General features: G+C 44.3%; 1 protein-coding gene across 1 annotated transcript in view; it reads left to right on the top strand.

Annotated features, from left to right (window-relative positions):
- Window positions 1–22347, top strand: part of dennd1b (DENN/MADD domain containing 1B) — a 223272-nt gene that overhangs the window by 86776 nt on the left and 114149 nt on the right. The window contains exons 5-7 of the mRNA XM_072438119.1: window positions 1442–1561; window positions 13242–13311; window positions 15382–15462. Of these exons, the coding sequence (XP_072294220.1) occupies window positions 1442–1561; window positions 13242–13311; window positions 15382–15462 (271 nt within the window). The remainder of the gene's footprint in view (window positions 1–1441; window positions 1562–13241; window positions 13312–15381; window positions 15463–22347) is intronic.

Raw genomic sequence — 22347 nt, 5'->3', positions numbered from 1 at the left:
GTGAGTTTTTGGTCTGCTTGGGTGTGTTTTTTGTCAGTTTTTGGTCCTTTTTTGTTAGTTGTTGGTCCGTTTTCGGTCTTCCGTTGGTCCATTTTTTGTGAGTTTTTGGTTTGTTTTTGGTGAGTTTATGGTCCGTTTCTGGTGAGTTTTTGGTCTGTTTTTGGTCCTTTTTTGTGACTTTTTTGTCAGTTTTTGGCCCATTTTTGGCGAGTTTAGGGTCCGTTTATGGTCTGTTTTTGGTCCTTTTTTGTTAGTTGTTGGTCCGTTTTCGGTCTTCCGTTGGTCAATTTTTTGTGAGTTTTTGGTTTGTTTTTGGTCAATTTTTGGTGAGTTTATGGTCGAGCTTTTGGTGTGTTTTGTGTCTGTTTATGGTCTGTTTTTGGTCTTTTTTTTGGTTCATTTTGGTCAATTTTGGTGAGTTTTTGGGCCATTTTTTGGTGTTCCCGGTGCCGGCTCACTTCTTTTGCATTTGTCCCGTTTGTCCTGTTGGTCAGATCTTTTGTGTTTTTACTGACGTTCTCGTTGCTCTCCATGTTCTCCATGTTCTTCATGTTCTCCTTGTTCTTTATGTTCTCCATGTTCTTCATGTTCTCCATGTTCTTCATGTTCTCCACTTTCTTCACGTTCTTGTGTTTCAGACTCACATTTACAGCAGGAAAAGGAAATGGCTCCACTCGAGCTCAACTGCTGCCATCTAGTGACAAATATGAGAACTGACCCATATTCAAATGAACACAGACATTTAATGAGTGTTTTGTCAAATCACATGATTCAGGATTATGGATGTCAAATATAATACGTGTTTATTTGTTTTAATTGTGTGTTTTTACTCTGCACGTGTTTTCTTGTATTTTATGGCAGTAATTTGCCCTGAAAAGTGCAGAAAATTGCAGTATTTTTGTCATAAATGAGTCGTCACATGATAATTTTTCTAAAGAAACACAAAATAACTATATTTATTACGATATACATGACCAATATTTTTTGTTGTAAAACTTACTGAATAAACAACAAGTTTTGACGACAAAAAGCTGAGTTTTGCTTTTTTAGTTTTACATTTTCGATAATTATGTAAAAATGTCAGGTTATTAATAATTAATAATTACCATTATTTTTTTAGACTCACACGAATAGATACAAAATATTGGGAGATATTGGGGGGGAAAAAAGAAGATACATCTTGTTCAGCTTTGTAATAACGACATTTTAATTCACTATAGATTTAATTTTAAATTAAAAATAACAAATGTGTTTATTAATAATGATGTAGGCTCAGTAACTGCTTAATGACATGGTGCATGTGAGTGTTTGTTCATGGTTTATTAGGACTGTTACAAGTGCAGTTAAAGCCTTTTCTTACATTTTAAACCTGGATTAAATGTGTAAATTATGTAATTAAACCTGTTGTGTGTCTGCTTTGTGTTGTGTGTTGTGTTTCCAGAGTGTCGCAGACTCAAGTTGGACAGAACTTCACTTTTGTCCTGACCGACTTGGACAGTAAACAGCGGTTTGGCTTCTGCCGACTCACACAAGGCTGTCGAATGTGCGTCTGTCTGCTGAGGTAACGCACACGAACACACACACACGAACACATACACACGAACACACACGAACACACACACACGAACACACACACACGAACACATACACACGAACACACACGAACACACGAACACACACACACGAACACACACACACGAACACATACACACGAACACACACGAACACACACACACGAACACACACACACGAACACATACACACGAACACATACACACGAACACACACGAACACACACACACGAACACACACACACGAACACACACACACACGAACACACACACACGAACACACACACAAACACACACGAACACACACACACGAACACACACACACGAACACATACACACGAACACACACGAACACACACACACGAACACACACACACGAACACACACACACACGAACACACACACACGAACACACGAACACACACACGAACACACACACGAACACACACACGAACACACACACACACGAACACACACACGAACACATGAACACATACACACGAACACATACACACACACACACACACACACGAACACACACACACACACACACACACACACACGAACACACACACACGAACACACACACACACACACAAACACACACACAGACACACACACACACACACACACACAAACAAACACACAGACACACACACACAAACAAACACACACAGACACACACAGACACACACACACAGACACACACACACACGAACACACACACACACGAACACACACACAGACACACACACACACACACACACACACACACAGACACACACACACACACACACACACACACACACACACACACAAACAGACACAGAAACACACACACAGACACACACACACACACACACACACAGACACACACACGAACACACACACGGACACACACACACACAGAAACACACACACAGACACACACACACACACACACACACACACACGAACACACAAACACACACACACACACACACACACACGAACACACACACACACGAACACACAAACACACACACACACACACACACGAACACACACTGGCCCGTGGGCTTTATTAGACAGAAAAGAGTGTGACACTTTTTTTAAAACCCTAATCCTTTTTTTTTCAACACCTTTTTTCACTTTTTATTATTTTTACAAATTTGTAGACTAATTTCTTTTAACACTTTTTAAAACAATTTTTTACACTTTTTCAAACACTTAAAAAAAACATCAACTTAAATTAAACATTTTTTTTACACATTTTAACAGTTTAAAAAAAAAAGATTAAGTGTTAACAAATAACATATTTCAATAGTTGATTGTAATATTTTGAACGTTTTGTTTTTATTTCTGTCAATAAATTGTCGATTTGTCGTTTGGTTTTTGAGTAAAGTTTTGACATGAAAATATTTCGATTCTCATTTTGTCTTTTTTAATTTATTTTTATCAGATTGTATTTTTTTTTTTTGTCCAATCGACCAAACAAAACAACAAGTCTGGGTCCAGGTCCAGTCCAGGTCCAGGTTTAGTCCGGGTCCGGGTTTAGTCCTGGTCCGGGTTTAGTCCTGGTCCGGGTTTAATCCGGGTCCGGGTTTAGTCTGGGCCCAGGTTTAGTCCTGGTCCAGGTTTAGTCTGGGCCCAGGTTTAGTCCGGGTCCAGGTTTAGTCCGGGTCCAGGTTTAGTCCGGGTCCAGGTTTAGTCCGGGTCCAGGTTTAGTCCGGGTCCAGGTTTAGTCCGGGTCCAGGTTTAGTCCGGGTCCAGGTTTAGTTCATGTTTAGCCTCGGTCCAGGTTTAGTCCGGGTTCAGGTTTAGTTCATGTTTAGCCTCGGTCCAGGTTTAGTCCGGGTTCAGGTTTTGTCTCGGTCCAGGTTTAGTCCGGGTCCAGGTTTAGTTCATGTTTAGCCTCGGTCCAGGTTTAGTCCGGGTTCAGGTTTTGTCTCGGTCCAGGTTTAGTCCGGGTCCAGGTTTAGTTCAGGTTTAGCCTCGGTCCAGGTTTAGTCCGGGTCCAGGTTTAGTCCGGGTCCAGGTTTTGTCTCGGTCCAGGTTTAGTCCAGGTTAAGTCCAGGTTTAGTCTGGGTCCAGGTTTACTCTCGTTTATCTCCTAAAACAATACCGTCGTTAGCTTGTCGTTAGCTTGTCGTTAGCTTGTCGTTAGCTTGTCGTTAGCTTGTCATAATTAGCGAGACAAAAGCTGCTTTTGGAGAAAAAAACCTGGAATGTGGAAAAGTCAAGGTCTCGTTCGTGAATCACAATTTTCTCATTTTACAATTTAAATCCTTCACTTTTTGCTTATTTCGCTTAAAATATTTGGCCTTTTCCGTCTTTCTCCAGTCGAACCCTCGACGCCGTCGTTTCTCTCGCATTTTACTTTCACCCCCCCCGCCCACACAAACGAGCCTGTGATGTGTCTTTAATTATCCAAAAGTTGTGTGTCTTTTGATGGAAGTGTGTCGTTCGCCGCACGGGCTCTGGCGCTGAAACGAGAGCGCGCTCACTGTGATGATGGCGCGGTAATGGTGACGAGAGCGAGCGCGGTGACGAGAGCGCGGTAATGGTAACGAGAGCGAGCGCGGTGACGAGAGCGCGGTAATGGTAACGAGAGCGAGGCGGTGACGAGAGCGCGGTAATGGTGACGAGAGCGCGGTAATGGTGACGAGAGCGCGGTAATGGTGACGAGAGCGCGGTAATGGTGACGAGAGCGCGGTAATGGTGACGAGAGCGCGGTAATGGTGACGAGAGCGCGGTAATGGTGACGAGAGCGCGGTAATGGTGACGAGAGCGCGGTAATGGTGACGAGAGCGAGGCGGTGACGAGAGCGCGGTAATGGTGACGAGAGCGCGGTAATGGTGACGAGAGCGCGGTAATGGTGACGAGAGCGAGGCGGTGACGAGAGCGCGGTAATGGTGACGAGAGCGAGGCGGTGACGAGAGCGCGGTAATGGTAACGAGAGCGAGGCGGTGACGTGAGCGCGGTAATGGTGACGAGAGCGCGGTAATGGTAACGAGAGCGAGGCGGTGACGAGAGCCCGGTAATGGTGACGAGAGCGAGGCGGTGACGAGAGCGCGGTAATGGTGACGAGAGCGAGGCGGTGACGAGAGCGCGGTAATGGTGACGAGAGCGAGGCGGTGACAAGAGCGCGGTAATGGTGACGAGAGCGCGCTCACCGTGACAACGGTGCGGTGACGAGAGTGCGGTCACCGTGATGACGGCGCGGTGACGAGAGCGCGGTAACGAGCGCGCTCACGTGACGATGGCGCGGTGACGAGAGCGCGGTAATGAGAGCGTGCTCACCATGATGACGGCGCAGTAACGAGAGCGCGGTCACCGTGACGACGGCGCGGTAACGAGAGCGCGGTAACGAGAGCGCGGTCACCGTGACGATGGCGCAGTAACGAGAGCGCGCTCACTGTGATGACGGTAATTGCGAGTTGACACAGTGTTAATACAGCTGCAATTAAAGCGAAAGGAACGATTAAGACGCTTATACGCTCTTTAAATGTCACTTTACCACGTTTAACTTTAGGGAGTGTTTACAGATCCCCGGAACTGCCATGTTATTTTTTAGCCGCGGCTCCTGAAACTGCTGGGCTATTTGACCGCGCCGGGTTAAGGTTAGGGATAGGGTTAGGGTTAAGGTTAGGGTTAAGGTTAGGGTTAGGGTTAAGGTTAGCCATGAGGCTATATGGCCGTGCCACGGCTCCTGAAACTGCTTGGCTTTTTGACCACGCCGCAGATCTGCAGCCACGGCCTTAGCTTTAACGTCACTGAAAGACAAAATCAATAGAACTACCGTATTTTCAGGACTATAAGTGGCAAATAAATTGTAAAGATTCACAAAGACGACTGAAGTATACTTCAAATTCAAATTTCAGTTTTTAATATATGTATAAAGCATTTGTGACTCAAGTGGAACAACTTGTTTTATTAAAACAACATATTTTTGGGCTTAATATTTATTCCGTGTTATTGTAGTAAACTGTAGGATTTGAGCTGTAGAATCAAAGAAATTACATTATAAAAATGCTTTAAGCGTTTTAACGGTCAAAAACATGGAAAGAAAGCGTCCGATCAGCGAGGTTAAAGGGCCTCTGACAAGTTTTTAATATGTTCTAATGTTGACTTTATCTGGTGTATTTATACCTGTTGTATATATAAATGATAGTTTTACACCGATCGAGCAGGAATTTTTGGAGAAAACTTTGAAAAATCTGTAGAAAATGAGAGGAAGTGACATCACACCAGGGACACTCATACCAGTCAAAGTTAATGCAGAATATACACAAAGAAACAACTTTTTTGACTCTCTAAACATTCATTATAAAGTCGCTCTCATTATTATATGAGTTTTGGCCCAGTGTTTTCTGGGTAATTTCCTAGTGTGATGTAATCAATTACAAACAGGAAGTGAAATTATAAGCCTAAAAAATGTGCTTTTCTGGGATAACATTTTTATGATTTTGAAAGCGGCTCGTGAGCTGGTGATAGTTGAAGACCTGGGACCATAAAATTGTCGCCTTCGCTCGCACCAGGAAGTGCCTCACCAGACACGCACTTTTAACAACGTCGAACCCCAACGTAACCACAGTAACCTTTGATTTTCGATGGACATTTCTCGCCGCGTACGACCGGGCGACGACTTCGTAAACGTGATAGTCGCAGGTTTGAAGTGCGTGTTTTGAAGTGTTAGCGACCCTTAGTTGGTCGCCTGAGGATACTTCCTCCCCCCGTGCTTAACCCTTGACCCGCCAAAGTAAAGCGGCCGTAAAAGTCTCCAGTCGGACGGGTACAAAGTGCAGACGGGCGCGAGCGTTACAGGTGTGCGCATAAAAGCAGATTTAGAGCCCAAAGCGCCCACGGAAAGAGCTGGAAATGGGGCTTTAATTGCGGCGCTGGAGACGTGGCGTTTGGATTAAAGCGCGTGTTTCACTTTAACGAGGGTGGAGCGCAATTAACGGGAAATAAATGATGCGTTTGTCAGAGAAAGTTATGCAGATGATGTGCGATTTTACTTTTATAACTCCATTTTTAAAATAGTCTAAACACTGTTCATTTCAGCCCTTATGCCAGTTTAGATGCTCTATTTTGTTTTATTAAATTAATTTGTTCTGTTTGATATAAATTATTATGAAAAATATGAAGTTTAAAGTTGAAATTTCACAATAATAAAGGACTGCTCTGGTCGTCAGTGCTGGCCCGTGATTGGTCGCTCTCAGACTCGACACATTTGCATTGATTGTTGATCTTTTTTTGTGCGTTAATTTCAGTCTACGGAGAGGCGTTTGAACCCTGACCCCGCCCCCTCCTCCGCTGCACCGCTCACAAAATGGCAACACACTTCCCCTTTAATATGGCCCTTTAGAAATATGATTTATTTAGTCGACCAAAGACGCGCCGTGCGAGAATTATGCTGAAAATTATAGAAATGTTATCACAGAATAGCAAATTCTTTAGGTTTATCATTTCACTTCCTGTTAATTGATGACATCACACTTGGAATTTACCCAGCAAACACTGTGCTAAAAATTATCTAATGTCACCTTTTTTTAATTTGACGAATAAAAATATATGAGAGCAACTTTATTTTGTTGAATTCATTTTAGAGCCAAAAAAGTGTCTTTTGTGTGAATTCTGCATAAACTTTGACTGGAACGAGTGTCCCTGGTGTGATGTCACTTCCTGTCATTTTCTACAGATTTTTCAACGTTTTCTCCACAAATACCTGCTTGATTGGATTAAAACTATAATTTATTTGTACAACAGGTACAAATACACCAAATAAAGTCACAATTAGACAATGGTAAAAACCTGTCACTTTTAGGATTCACGCAGTAGAGTTTAGAGGCTGCAGTTTGGCTCCGAGATATGACCACAACAACAACAAAAACTAATTGATCAAATGATGCTTTATTTTCTTTTTTCAAAATAAATACATAAAAATTGCTTCATTTTCTGAACATTATCAGAAACTTCATATTCTAATTTTGCATATCTTCTGAACAACAATTGCAATATTATCCTTTTTTGAATATTTTTCCTGCAAATATATTTCGTATTTATAGTAGTATTTCTTGTACAATGCCTCAACATCACTAAAGCAGGCCGCGAAATAGATTCAAATCTCCCGCCCGCGGCTTGAATCAGGAGGGGGCCCGCCGTGCCCCTGTATCTAAATTCCTCTGGAAAAATCAAGATTTAACTAGTAATTTGGCCATATTCGGGGCATTTTCATGGCTTAAGTTTCGTTTTGACAGACATGCCCACTTCGTAGTCTTCTCGCTTCTCATTGGCCGAGCGGTGTCCGTGATCTAATTTCGATGAACCTGCACCGTGTGTTTGGCTTTTCCTCAAAAGGGAAACAAGACACAGGTATTTATTTGACAAGCTTTGGTATTTAACAGAACTCTTACAAGCTACTATTTTAACAATATCGATACTTGATTTGTTCCCTGACAAGAAGATTATGATTCAGAATATTTATTATAAAACATATAAGATCTCCTTGCTGTGTCTGTCCTCAGGTTATTTTCTAGACTGTGATTTTATTTATTCCTGCTGCAGAACATATGAGATCTCCTTTTGTCCAATGCTGTAAACAGTATTTATTTTGTATCTTTGAAACCTTATATTAAATTAATGATCTCTGGTTTATAGGAATTCAGTATTTGTGCTTTTCATATCAAATAAAAGATAAAAGTACTTTAAATTGTTTTACATGCTAATAACCAGGTTTAAAACAACAATTTATCTTGTTCTTATGACGCCGCGATGCCGCGCGCGCTTGTGGGCCCCGGAAATATTATATTAGGTTGTTACAGTAATAAAATAATACCATGATACTTGTTATTCCATAGAGTTGTATACTTCTTACAGTAATAATAAGAGAATAAACAAGATAAAACTGTCCTCGTGATGCAGCTTCTTCCACCAAAACACAATTGACAAAGATGACTTATTTATTTTTAGATTTGAAAAACATCGACAGATTTATTTCTCAATACTTTTCACCCACTTTTGATGAAAATATTTTATTTTACATTAAACTTTTTTTTTTAACACAATAACACACTTTAAAATAGTTATTAATAATCAACCAGAACCACTAATGAACTTAATATGAAACCGCATTTCTAAACCAAAGGGTAAATGTCAGAAGCGTTATTGAATAGAATATCTATATGTATAAATCTATAATGTTTGTATATTCATGTTTAAACCCTGTGTCTCTGCTGCTAATCAACCTTTAATACTTATTTGTGTTTATTTCATGCTGCGGCCCCTCGATTCCACTTATTATTCACACGGCCAATAAAAAATACATGAAACCCAAAACCCAGATGAAAACTCAATATCCCGTCACGACCCCGCATTTTTAATATTCTCGTTTGATTGCATAACATTAAAGAGCGAGCGCGTCAGCCCCGGCTTTTGTGCCAAAATGGCAAGCGTTGGCGAGTGCCCACCGCCAGGGATCGGGCCAAGAATCTGTCGAGTGCGGTTAAAGGCGGCGCGGTGCAGATGCCCGAGACTTATGGCGCGTCGAGTCGTACGCAAACAAAGCGGCGCGTATGAATAATGCTAATAAACCTTTAATTTTACATGGGCGGACATAAGGAGAGAGTGTTGTGTTGTGCAAAGGGTGTAGGCGGGAGGGAGGAGGGCGGGGCGAGGGAGGAGGCCGGGTGCGGTGACAAGAGCTGGTCCACAGGGCGATTCGGGCGCTCAAGTCTCTACTAGTCACGTGACTCTGGCGTTTGGGCGGAAAAAGTCCAAAAGTAATACATTTTTACAGCTAAACTCAGGTAAAGTTGATTACTGAAAAATGAGAAAATTAGATAAACAGGTGGGAAATGAGATTAAACAGGTGGAAATTGAGATTAAACAGGTGGAAAATTAGATTAAACGGTAAAAAATAAGATAAACAGGTGGAAAATTACAGACTGGATCATATCATATTTTTCAAACTTCCTATAAATTATCTGTTCTTTTCCTCTGTATCTACCAGCGTTGCAACAATGAAATTTCCCCATGTGTGGACAATAAATAATTATCTTATCTTATATCGGTCTGACTAGGAGGCTCCTTTTCAGATTCAGAGCCTTTGTCGTTGGTTATTCGGTTACGTTAACGTTGTTTTTATTGTTTTATTTCATCGGGCGGCTCATTACGGACCGGTCAGATCAATGCGGCAGCGACAGGCTTTAGAATTGTGCCATGAATAGTTCCATTTGAGGCAAAGAGCGGAATAATCCACTATGTTTTCTGTAATAATGTGAGATATGGGCACATGCGCGCTCTCTGGTGGCGCTGTCGTGTATTACGCCTTAGACGAGGCGGAACGAACAGTTAACCGGGCAAAATGTTTTGACTCGGTGAAGCATTTAGCAACAGTAACAAATGAAGAGAAGGAGGGAAGGAGGCAGAGAAGAAGGGAAGGAGGGAGTGGTGAAGGGAAGGAGAGAAGGAGTGAGCGATTGGCGGTGCATCTGGAGCAACATGGTCGTAAAGCGGAGCATCCCTGAGAGCGGCGAGCGTAAACGCCGGAGCGTTTTACGAAGGGAAATTCTCTCCCTCCAGCTTGGTCGCCATGGGAACAGCACGGGCCTACTATTATGGGATTCCACCGCACTTAAAGGCGGTATGGACGATTTTTCGGCGATTTGAGAACGCAGGCGGAAGTGCGCATGTGCACTCCCCCGTGCGGACTGATACAACACACACGTGCGTTTGTTCATTAGCGCAACGGATCGCATCGCATCTCTCGTCTCCCGTAGATTTCTGTCCACTTCTGCGTCAGCTCGAACTGTCTTTCTCCGTCTTCATTTTGCCCCGTACACTAAGGGAACTATATTATGATAGATCCATGCACTTAGGCACGCGGAAAGGTGGGGACAAACCGCACGCGGCTGCAGGTGAGCAGTAGGTGCGTTTTATGATTGATACGTGGCAGGACAAATGATTTATCCACGCCACGAGAAAATGTGATTGAAAAATTTGCTGAAAAAAATCGTCCATTCCACCTTTAAATAAAGACGATACAGTGTGATGAGGTCATATCTGAGGGGCCCAAACTAGGACGATACAGTGTGATGAGGTCATATCTGAGGGGCCCAAACCAGGACGATACAATGTGATGAGGTCATATCTGAGGGGCCCAAACCAGGACGATACAGTGTGATGAGGTCATATCTGAGGGGCCCAAACCAGGACGATACAGTGTGATAAGGTCATATCTGAGGGGCCCAAACTAGGACGATACAGTGTGATAAGGTCATATCTGAGGGGCCCAAACCAGGACGATACAGTGTGATGAGGTGATATCTGAGGGGCCCAAACCAGGACGATACAGTGTGATGAGGTCATATCTGAGGGGCCCAAACCAGGACGATACAGTGTGATGAGGTCATATCTGAGGGCCCCAAACCAGGACGATACAGTGTGATGAGGTCATATCTGAGGGGCCCAAACCAGGACGATACAGTGTGATGAGGTGATATCTGAGGGGCCCAAACCAGGACGATACAGTGTGATGAGGTCATATCTGAGGGGCCCAAACCAGGACGATACAGTGTGATGAGGTCATATCTGAGGGGCCCAAACCAGGACGATACAGTGTGATGAGGTCATATCTGAGGGCCCCAAACCAGGACGATACAGTGTGATGAGGTCATATCTGAGGGCCCCAAACCAGGACGATACAGTGTGATGAGGTCATATCTGAGGGGCCCAAACTAGGACGATACAGTGTGATGGGGTCATATCTGAGGGGCCCAAACCAGGACGATACAGTGTGATGAGGTCATATCTGAGGGGCCCAAACCAGGACGATACAGTGTGATGGGGTCATATCTGAGGGGCCCAAACCAGGACGATACAGTGTGATGAGGTCATATCTGAGGGGCCCAAACTAGGACGATACAGTGTGATGAGGTCATATCTGAGGGGCCCAAACTAGGACGATGCAGTGTGATGAGGTCATATCTGAGGGGCCCAAACCAGGACGATACAGTGTGATGAGGTCATATCTGAGGGCCCCAAACCAGGACGATACAGTGTGATGAGGTCATATCTGAGGGGCCCAAACCAGGACGATACAGTGTGATGAGGTCATATCTGAGGGGCCCAAACTAGGACGATACAGTGTGATGAGGTCATATCTGAGGGCCCCAAACCAGGACGATACAGTGTGATGAGGTCATATCTGAGGGGCCCAGAATCTGGACTCTAAACCTGAAACTGGAGTGTTTGGAGATCAGTTTGTTTGATTTTGTGTCTTTATTTTCCGTCTTTTGGTCGATTTAGAGCTCTAAATGAACCTTGACCTTATATAAGTAAACCAACATAAACAATTCATAACGATGTAGTGTTCTTAAAGTGCGTAGAACGGCTCAAACGACGCCTAGAACGTCATAAATTCACCTAATAATAACAAAATATTCTTAACATGTCTCCACCTGAGCATTTTTGATTGAATTACAACCATTTTAGTAATAAACAACCTTAAACGTTTTTGTATTTAGAGTTTTATTTCAGATTTGCTCGTTTTGAACGGTTAAAACCTTTTATCTCTCACCTTAGACGCTTTAATATCACGTTTTTTAAATTCAAGTCCAATTACATTTTATTTCTTTATATATTTATAAAGAAATAAAATGCTTGAGTTATTTTAGTAACTTAACAATTATTTCTTTTTTTGAGACTGTTTAAAGACATTTGTAATAACGACACTTAGGCCTTAACAAAGCATCAGCAAAGCCTTATTCATAGTGAACTAACAGTTAATTAAGCCGGATCTAGGCTTAATAATCACTTAACTAATGCTCTAACTCTAAACTCTAACTTTAACCTTAATTAAGTCGTTACTAAACTGAATCAAGCTTAATAAACGTTATGCTCATTATGAGTTAAGTCTTTGTTCATGCTTTAAGGCTAATTAAGGTGTAAATATTATAATGTTGTACCAACGTTTAGAACCAAAATGTGTTTGTTTCATTTAGAGATAAATCTATAAAAGTTTTGTCCTCTTTTGAGTCGGTTATTGTTCAGCACGGCCTTGTCCAGGTTTTAGCCTCATTTTCCACCTGTTTAATCTCATTCTCCACCCGTTTAATCTCATTCTCCACCCGTTTAATCTCATTTTCCACCCGTTTAATCTCATTTTCCACCCGTTTATTCTTTTTTTCCACCCGTTTAATCTTATTTTCCACCTGTTTGATCTCATTTTCCACCTGTTTAATCTCATTTTCCACATGTTTAATCTCATTTTCCACATGTTTAATCTCATTTTCCACCCGTTTATTCTTTTTTTCTACCCGTTTAATCTCATTTTCCACCTGTTTAATCTCATTTCCACCTGTTTAATCTCATTTTCCACATGTTTAATCTCATTTTCCACCTGTTTAATCTCATTTTCCACATGTTTAATCTCATTTTCCACCTGTTTAATCTCATTTTCCACATGTTTAATCTCATTTTCCACATGTTTAATCCCCCTAGTTCAACCTGGCACGTGGTTCTCGGAGAGCCAGGCGTCATCTTTGGTGGTTCGACGTGTGAAAAGTACAAAAGTCCTGCTTTCCACACACAATCTACAATTCTTTTATATTTGTTTGTATTGAGTCGAGAAAGACCAATTTTTTCACTCGTTTATTGAACACGTATCATCTCATCTGCTTTTTGCAGTTACCTCCCGTGGTTCGAGATCTTCTACAAGCTGCTGAACACGCTGGCGGACTACCTGGCTAAACAACAGGTACGACCCCGCCCCCAAGCGCACGTTCACAGCCATGTTTGAACGCGCTCGGACGTGAACGAGAAGCGAGCGCCGCCTTTGCCCGTTTGTGAGCGCGTTTCCCCCCCGTGCTTCTCCTTTCTGCTGTAAAAACAAAACCAAAACAAAACGCTGTGTTGTCTTTTGCGTTCGGGGCCCCGGCTCCGGCTCCGGCTCCCGTTGTTAGCGGGAACGGCGGCGGTGGTGTTGACATTTCACACACCAAAGCCTGATCTGACACGCTCCTTTTTCCTGATGATTTACTGGAAAACAAATCGTTAAAAAATGAGAAAAAAAAAGCAGCCGTATTCGGATGCAGTGTGTTTGTCCCGTGACTGTCGGCGGCGTAAGAAAAGACGGGATGTTAAATATGCAGCGGCGGCGAAGCTCTGCCTGAGCTGGATGTAGGTGATGTTCCCATGAAAGAGACGGAGGTTTTTTTTATTGTGTCGACGGAGAAAAACGACTCGGAACAAAAAAGAAAACAGAAAAGGAGACGTAAACATTTAAGTGAAACGGGAAGCGGCGCCGCGTTTTTACGTTTAGCGGATCAAGCGCGAGCCGCGACGTCGCCGTGTTTCAGTTTGAGGCAGGAAGTCAAACTACCACCAAACACGTCGAAGTAACAGTTAACGTGATGAGGATTTTAGCTTGTGATTAGTTTGATTATTTCTGTTGAACGCTGAGACTTTGTAAATACAATATCAACCAAATAAAGGGTGAAATGTGGTGATTAAAGTGTGTTTTTATGACATTTTGATAGAATAATGCTCATAAAAGGTCTTTTCACACGTGTTTTAGAGCGTTTATAACCGTTACGATCATCTAAATACTGTCGACTAATCATGAGCAGCTCTAAACTGGACCCAGGACAAATGTAATATATACTTTTGTCATATCGCTGATGCAGTTGCAGTACAGATACATATACAGATACATATATAAGCTGCAAAAATATATCTTCTTAAAAGTAGAAAAATACACTTGTTTTCGGTAAAAATGTTCAATAATCTGATTTATTTCACTTTTATTTAGTAGAAATAAGTAGAATTTTAGCTTCTTCTGCAGTTTTACTCCTGATGTTCACACACCAAAAATAAATCCAGGCGTAATTTTAATTCAGATTTTCCTCCACGAGCTCGTCACCTTTAGGTCGTTTAGGTTCAGAAGCGGCTCCAGTTTGAATTGGGGATTATTTCTAGAATTAATGATCAGAAGATAAAGCTGCAGGTCACGTTTCCTTCTTATTACAGCATAACCACGCGCCCAAAACGCCGCACGCGCCCGCTCGCCGCACGCGCCCGCTCTCGCCCGTTCTCGCTCGCGCCCGCTCGCACCCGCTCGCGCCCGCTCGCGCCCGCTCAGGCTTTGTCCGTTCCAGGTGAAGAGGCGCGTGTTCGGACTGAGCGGAAAGAAAGATTCAAATGAGCCGTTTTGTTGACCTCTCGTCGACCTCTCGCCGGCTGAAGCGTGCTTAAGCGGGCTGAAGCGTGCTGAAGCGTGCTGAAGCGGGCTGAAGCGGGCTGAAGCGTGCTGAAGCGGATTCCACCCCAACTTTCCAGTCCAACTTTCTTCTACATCACTTTAAACAAGGATCACGTTAAACTTTTTTTCATTTTAAATACATTTCTAGGCAAATACAAGTGGAAATATGACGACAGAAGCAATCTCGATGGACAATATTCACGTAAAAAGTGTTTGTATCGATGAAAGGTTCTATTTTGTCATTTAGGTTCAATAACGCCGTTTCTGGGATAAAGTCATTCGCAGCCTTAACGGGTTTAAGACACGTTTTTGCTGCACGAGTCTCGTTCTTATTAAGCACATTTAACCCCGGCGCTGCTCGTTAAAGCGGCGATGGCTGGACGTTCGGAGCCTCCGGGCCTGGAGGGGGCGCAACCTCAAGAAACCGATTGTGAACGGCTGACAAATACTGACGAATACTGACCAAAATTCTGCCGAATTCTTCTGAATACTGACCAAATACTTTCCAAATACTTTCCAAATACTGACAATACTGACAAATACTGTGCTTTGTTTTTGGTGTTGCAGGAGAACGACTTGAACGACCTGCTGAAGTCACTGTACGACCTGCCGGTGCCAAAGCCCTACACGCCGGTCAACCTGAGCGTGGTACGTTTAAAGTGTGCTGGACGTTTGAGCGGGTCAGTCTGAGCGTGTTACGTTTAAAGTGTGCCGGACGTTTGAGCGGGTCAGTCTGAGCGTGGTACGTTTAAAGTGTGCTGGACGTTTGAGCGGGTCAGTCTAAGCGTGGTACGTTTGAAGTGTGCTGGACGTTTGAGCGGGTCAGTCTGAGCGTGGTACGTTTAAAGTGTGCTGGACGTTTGAGCGGGTCAGTCTGAGCGTGGTACGTTTAAAGTGTGCTGGACGTTTGAGCGGGTCAGTCTGAGCGTGGTACGTTTAAAGTGTGCTGGACGTTTGAGCGGGTCAGTCTGAGCGTGGTACGTTTAAAGTGTGCTGGACGTTTGAGCGGGTCAGTCTGAGCGTGGTACGTTTAAAGTGTGCTGGACGTTTGAGCGGGTCAGTCTGAGCGTGGTACGTTTAAAGTGTGCTGGACGTTTGAGCGGGTCAGTCTGAGCGTGGTACGTTTAAAGTGTGCTGGACGTTTGAGCGGGTCAGTCTGAGCGTGGTACGTTTAAAGTGTGCTGGACGTTTGAGCGGGTCAGTCTGAGCGTGGTACGTTTAAAGTGTGCTGGACGTTTGAGCGGGTCAGTCTGAGCGTGGTACGTTTAAAGTGTGCTGGACGTTTGAGCGGGTCAGTCTGAGCGTGGTACGTTTAAAGTGTGCTGGACGTTTGAGCGGGTCAGTCTGAGCGTGGTACGTTTAAAGTGTGCTGGACGTTTGAGCGGGTCAGTCTGAGCGTGGTACGTTTAAAGTGTGCTGGACGTTTGAGCGGGTCAGTCTGAGCGTGGTACGTTTAAAGTGTGCTGGACGTTTGAGCGGGTCAGTCTGAGCGTGGTACGTTTAAAGTGTGCTGGAGCCACTGCAGACTTACAAATACTGAAGTACTTTACTTTAGAGGTGAGCCTCAGAATCTGCACACTGGCGCCTCCTATTGGTCAGCGTCTGTCATGAGTGAGTGACAGGTGGAACCAATCAGAGTGAAGCAGGAGATGACATTAGTTAAATCCTTAGTCAGATTTATTTGCTAACTTATGGATGACGAATGAAGTCCAAGATTGTGATGCTTTAAAGTCAATTTTCATATGTCTAATATATTTAGAAATGTTAGGTGGCGCTAGCGAGTCATTTTGCGTCATTCATTTTTTTGAAACACCAAAAAAACGAATTTTTCACCGATCCTGAATTTTTGGTTAATCAGTTTTCGTTAACGTTCAGGGGTCAAAATTGGGGTCGTTTCAGCTAGAAAAATAATAACAACGGAAACTTTTTTTCCTTGGGCTACAGATTGAGAAATGTTAAAAGTTTGACATTTGTCTGTGATTGAAAGACAGTGAGGCATTTCAATGAAAAATAACACCATTGTGTTGGCTTTAGAACACACTTTATTAGAATTAATGTTAATAATTATACATTTTTAAAACAAATACACGTCCAAACCAAGTCAAAAGAACAAAAAGATCCAGGGATCGATTCAAGGGTCAAACAGGCACAACTGACCCTCACTTCACCTCACACAGATCAAACAAAAGAACACACGACAACTACAAAAGGCGTCAAAGAGCTTTACCAGGCAGTGTGGGCGAAGTGTCTTGCCTAAGGACACAACGACAGCTGACCAGAGCCAAACTTATACTGCCCTTTTTATGAATGTACTTAATGACATGACCATGCTTGAATTCACAAGGCATGAACAAAAACTGTGAAATCTCAAGATGTCAAATGTTAAAAGAACAACCACTAATATTGTGCACACAGTTATCTAAGTGATTGAATTCATCACACACACAAGGAGAAAAAGTGATCATGTTGAAACTATACTACACTTCTATACTTCTCTATACTATACTTCTGTACTGCTACGATAGCACAGTTGCCATGGTGTTGAAGCAAATTGTTTGTTGTGTTTTGGTCACTAACGATGGCAATGGAAATGTGTTTATGATGTTAATCCTCGTCATCATCACAGCTCGTCCTTTTTCTTTTTGAAAACCTTTCCGTCTTTTCCTCTTTTCCTGCTTAGTTTGACGTTTTATCCCTTTCTTTTGAACTTCTCCTCCAGCTGAAGAAAAAGGAGAGAAGTTAATTTGTCTGAGACTGAAAAATGAGAAGAATAAACACAGACACTGTAACTAAAGACGACACAGGAAAACACACAGAAGCTGCAGTGAATCAAAATCAGATCAGAGAGAGCCCAAGCAGGGTTTCCACAGGCTGAGAGGGCATTCCGGACCTGTTTTTCCTCTTTCCTCTTGGGCTCTGAGCTGGTGGGCACCTCTTGTCCTCTGAGCTGGTGGGCACCTCTTGGGCTCTGAGCTGGTGGGCACCTCTTGGGCTCTGAGCTGGTGGGCACCTCTTGGGCTCTGAGCTGGTGGGCACCTCTTGGGCTCTGAGCTGGTGGGCACCTCTTGGGCTCTGAGCTGGTGGGCACCTCTTGGGCTCTGAGCTGGTGGGCACCTCTTGGGCTCTGAGCTGGTGGGCACCTCTTGTCCTCTGAGCTGGTGGGCACCTCTTGTCCTCTGAGCTGGTGGGCACCTCTTGTCCTCTGAGCTGGTGGGCACCTCTTGTCCTCTGAGCTGGTGGGCACCTCTTATCCTCTGAGCTGGTGGGCACCTCTTGTGCTGTAGTAGGTGATTAGAGCCAAAGAGCAGATACTGATCCGTGTGTAGGTTTCAAATACATTTTATTTGGTCCAAATTTGCAAATTGACAATGACTCTTGGATGAGAGTTGAAACGTCTTGTTTTTTCTTAAACTGAGTCCAGATGAAACAACTGAACCTTTTTCTAAAATGGAATTCTCTTGGACGAATGAGGGACTTCACCGACATCTTTACCACTTCATGTTTCAAAGCTCCTGGATGTGTTCCATTCCATTGCTCTGCATAAATATAATAATACACAACTACAAATAACTACACGTACCTGTTTGAGGATAACAGATTCGTGTGAGTTGGGATCTACAGCCGAGGACAGACTTATTCTCACCAAAGTCTTCTTCAGAGGCTCCAAAACTGCAATAATAAAGAGTTTAAAAAAGTCATTTCAGAAGTAACACTTCATCAGTCTGTGTGGGAGGGTCTTCGGTCTGTGTGGGAGGGTCTTCGGTCTGTGTGGGAGGGTCTTCGGTCTGTGTGGGAGGGTCTTCGGTCTGTGTGGGAGGGTCTTCGGTCTGTGTGGGAGGGTCTTCGGTCTGTGTGGGAGGGTCTTCGGTCTGTGTGGGAGGGTCTTCGGTCTGTGTGGGAGGGTCTTCAGCCTGTGTGGGAGGGTCTTCGGTCTGTGTGGGAGGGTCTTCAGTCTGTGTGGGAGGGTCTTCAGTCTGTGTGGGAGGGTCTTCGGTCTGTGTGGGAGGGTCTTCAGCCTGTGTGGGAGGGTCTTCAGCCTGTGTGGGAGGGTCTTCGGTCTGTGTGGGAGGGTCTTCAGTCTGTGTGGGAGGGTCTTCAGTCTGTGTGGGGGGGTCTTCAGTCTGTGTGGGAGGGTCTTAAGCCTGTGTGGGAGGGTCTTCAGTCTGTGTGGGAGGGTCTTCAGCCTGTGTGGGAGGGTCTTCAGTCTGTGTGGGAGGGTCTTCAGTCTGTGTGGGAGGGTCTTCAGCCTGTGTGGGAGGGTCTTCAGTCTGTGTGGGAGGGTCTTCAGTCTGTGGGAGGGTCGTCATGTGGGAGGGGCTTCATGTGGGAGGGTCGTCACACGGGAGGGTCTTCAGCCTGTGGGAGGGTCTTCAGCCTGTGGGAGGGTCTTCAGCCTGTGGGAGGGGCTTCAGCCTGTGGGAGGGGCTTCATGTGGGAGGGTCACTCACTGTCATAGCAGATATAGGATTTCTTTAGGTCACAGTCGGCGCTCTCCATTCGGCCTTGAGCTCTCAGAGCAGCACATTTATGGTTCAGTGGATTTACAGAAGAGTTCCAGTTCCTGAAGGAGGAGTCACTTCCATCTGACCACGCCCACGTGTCCCGGGACAGACCAATCCAATAGTAGGTGGAACGGGTTGGATATGTCTATGAACTGTCTTTGCTGGTCCAGTCCACTCATCAGGTCAGTGTGATGTTCTCTGCAGAACCGCTTAGCCTCTGTCCAGGATCTTTTGTCCTCGATCATGACAGCGGTGCTGAAGGACTCATATATTACAAGAGAAAACATATCAGTGACATATCAAAGGAATAAAGGATTTAAAATAAGATCTCTTTGATTTTCAAGTGTAATGAAAGTAAAAACAGTCCTCACCGTTGTAGCAGATGAAAGGACGAACAACAAATGGTTTGATGTACCATGTGATGCAACATGCATCACATGGTACATCAAACCATTTGTTATTTTGAACAATTGTCACACAGTTTTCAGGTGGTATTAATTCATTAGGTTCCCGTGTCAGCCACTCAGCCTCAGCTTCTCCTTCATTGTACTGGACCTCGGGCTGAGACCAGTGCCATGTCCTGTTTGAGTCTGTGGCGTTGTCGCTGGTTTGATGAAGTCCGATCCACACGTCTGCTCCTCCGTCTGTTCCTCCGTCTGCTCCTCCGTCTGTTCCTCCGTCTGCTCCTCCGTCTGCTCCTCCGTCTGCTCCTCCGTCTGCTCCTCCGTCTGTTCCTCCGTCTGCTCCTCCGTCTGCTCCTCCGTCTGCTCCTCCGTCTGCTCCTCCGTCTGCTCCTCCGTCTGTTCCTCCGTCTGCTCCTCCGTCTGTTCCTCCGTCTGCTCCTCCGTCTGCTCCTCCGTCTGCTCCTCCGTCTGCTCCTCCGTCTGTTCCTCCGTCTGTTCCTCCGTCTGCTCCTCCGTCTGTTCCTCCGTCTGTTCCTCCGTCTGCTCCTCCGTCTGTTCCTCCGTCTGCTCCTCCGTCTGTTCCTCCGTCTGCATCAGCTCTCAGACTCTCCAGCTGCTTCAGGTCGTTCATGTTCCTCACTGTGACCAGGTCTATGTAGTGCTTTCTGCAGATCGTCTGAGCTTCAGTCCAGGTCTTGGGGTCTTTTACGATGTAGTACACGAGGCGCTCAGACACAGAGAGAGAGATCTGACCTTCTAAGAAGAATGAAATATGACGCGTTAAACATTAAAGATGAGATGCTTTTGATTGTGTCGTTCACGTGGAAACGAACAGTGTCCAGTCTGAACCTGAAGGTTTCATCATTTCATTTAAACACATCCGGAGATTTACACAGGTCGTTTGAAGAGGGACTTTTCTCCTCCTCCTCTTCTTCTCCCACCTCCTTTTCCTCCTCCTCTCTCTCCTCTCCCTCCTCCCTCCTTTTCCTCCTCCTCTCCCTCCTCCTCTCCCTCCTCCTCTCCCTCCCTCCTCCTCTCCCTCCTCTCCCTCCTCCTCCTCTCTCCTCTCCCTCCTCCTCCTCCTCCTCCTCTCTCCTCTTCCTCCTCTCTCTCTTCTTCCTCCTCCTCTCTCCTCTTCCTTCTCCTCTCTCTCTTCTTCCTCCTCCTCTCTCCTCTTCCTTCTCCTCTCTCCTCTTCCTCCTCCTCTCTCCTCTTCCTCCTCCTCTCTCTCCTCTTCCTCCTCTTCCTCCTCCTCTCTCTCCTCTTCTTTTTATCTATTTACACTTTGACTTTTGCAACTTTTGAATGAGAAAAAACATAAAAACAGAGAAATTATGAACTCACTGAGCAGCAGCACGAAGAGCCACGAAGACTGGTCCATGTTCACCTGGAGAGACAAAACCAGGTCCAAACCAGGTCCAAACCAGGTCTAAACCAGGACTAAACCAGGACTAAACCAGGACTAAACCAGGTCCAAACCAGGTCCAAACCAGGTCCAAACCAGGACTAAACCAGGACTAAACCAGGACTAAACCAGGTCAAAACCAGGTCTAAACCAGGACTAAACCAGGTCAAAACCAGGTCTAAACCAGGACTAAATCAGGACTAAACCAGGTCTAAACCAGGTTAAGCTACAACGATTATTCAAGTTAATCGAGTAATTTGATTACAAAAATGCTTTGATTATTATTTTATTGCCTCGATGATTCGTTTAATTTACATATTTAATTAAAAACACGTGAATCTGCGGCGCACAGAGCCAAAGTGACCGGCGCACAGAGCCAACGCCGTAAAGTGACAAAATGCAAAATGTAGAGTCACCGCTCAAAACACCAGCAATATGGATTATTTTAGTAATTGAGTAATCTATCGTTTTTTTCTTCGATTAATCGAGTAATCGGTATTTTTGTCAACTATTTAAAAAATATTACATTACATTATTTTTTTTAATAAACGTAGATTCTAGTAGTTAACAAATAACAAATAAGGAGTTCCGGCATGCGGAGCTCCTTGTGGTGTTTAAAGGTAAAATAGGCACGGTAAAATTTACACAACCAAACTATTCCCAGTCGCACTCGTGAGTTTAAAACACGCCGCTCTCTCTGTTGTGCTTCAGCTGCTTCAGGAAGAAGCTCCATGGGAAACAAAAGCGCCTCGGTCCGTGTGCTCCGTCCTAAATAAGGACTAAAGCAGGTTCAAACCAGGCCTAAACCAGGACTAAAATGGGTATAAAGCAGGTGCAAACATACCTGACAGCAGCTGTGTTGAACTCTGTCTGTCTCTCGTGTTGTTCTTTTCTTCTTTATCAATAGTCTCTTCTTCTGATTTTGAACATGAAAATACTGGTGTGCGACACAATCAAACTGTTGTCATCTCTTGGTTCCACAAACATTCTGTGGCTCTTTGTTTGTTCATTTACATTTAAATTTACATTTGTTTCTACATTTCCAGTGAAGTCCATCTTATACAAGTCTATTAAAGACACACTGTGTAACTCATCTGATGCAGGGCTCACCAGCTGCTTGTTTCCATGGAGATTATTTTTTTACCAAGAATATTGCAGAGCCAAGTTACAGGTCAGATCCGTGGAGAGGTGACCCCGCTCACAGTCAGAATGTACGTTTTAA

The sequence above is a fragment of the Eucyclogobius newberryi genome, unplaced genomic scaffold, assembly GCF_026437365.1.
Source record: "Eucyclogobius newberryi isolate DKJ021-1_F unplaced genomic scaffold, fEucNew1.0.hap1 SCAF_9, whole genome shotgun sequence".
Taxonomy (NCBI): Eukaryota; Metazoa; Chordata; class Actinopteri; order Gobiiformes; family Gobiidae; genus Eucyclogobius; species Eucyclogobius newberryi.
This window is presented reverse-complemented; position numbering and strand designations above follow the sequence as displayed.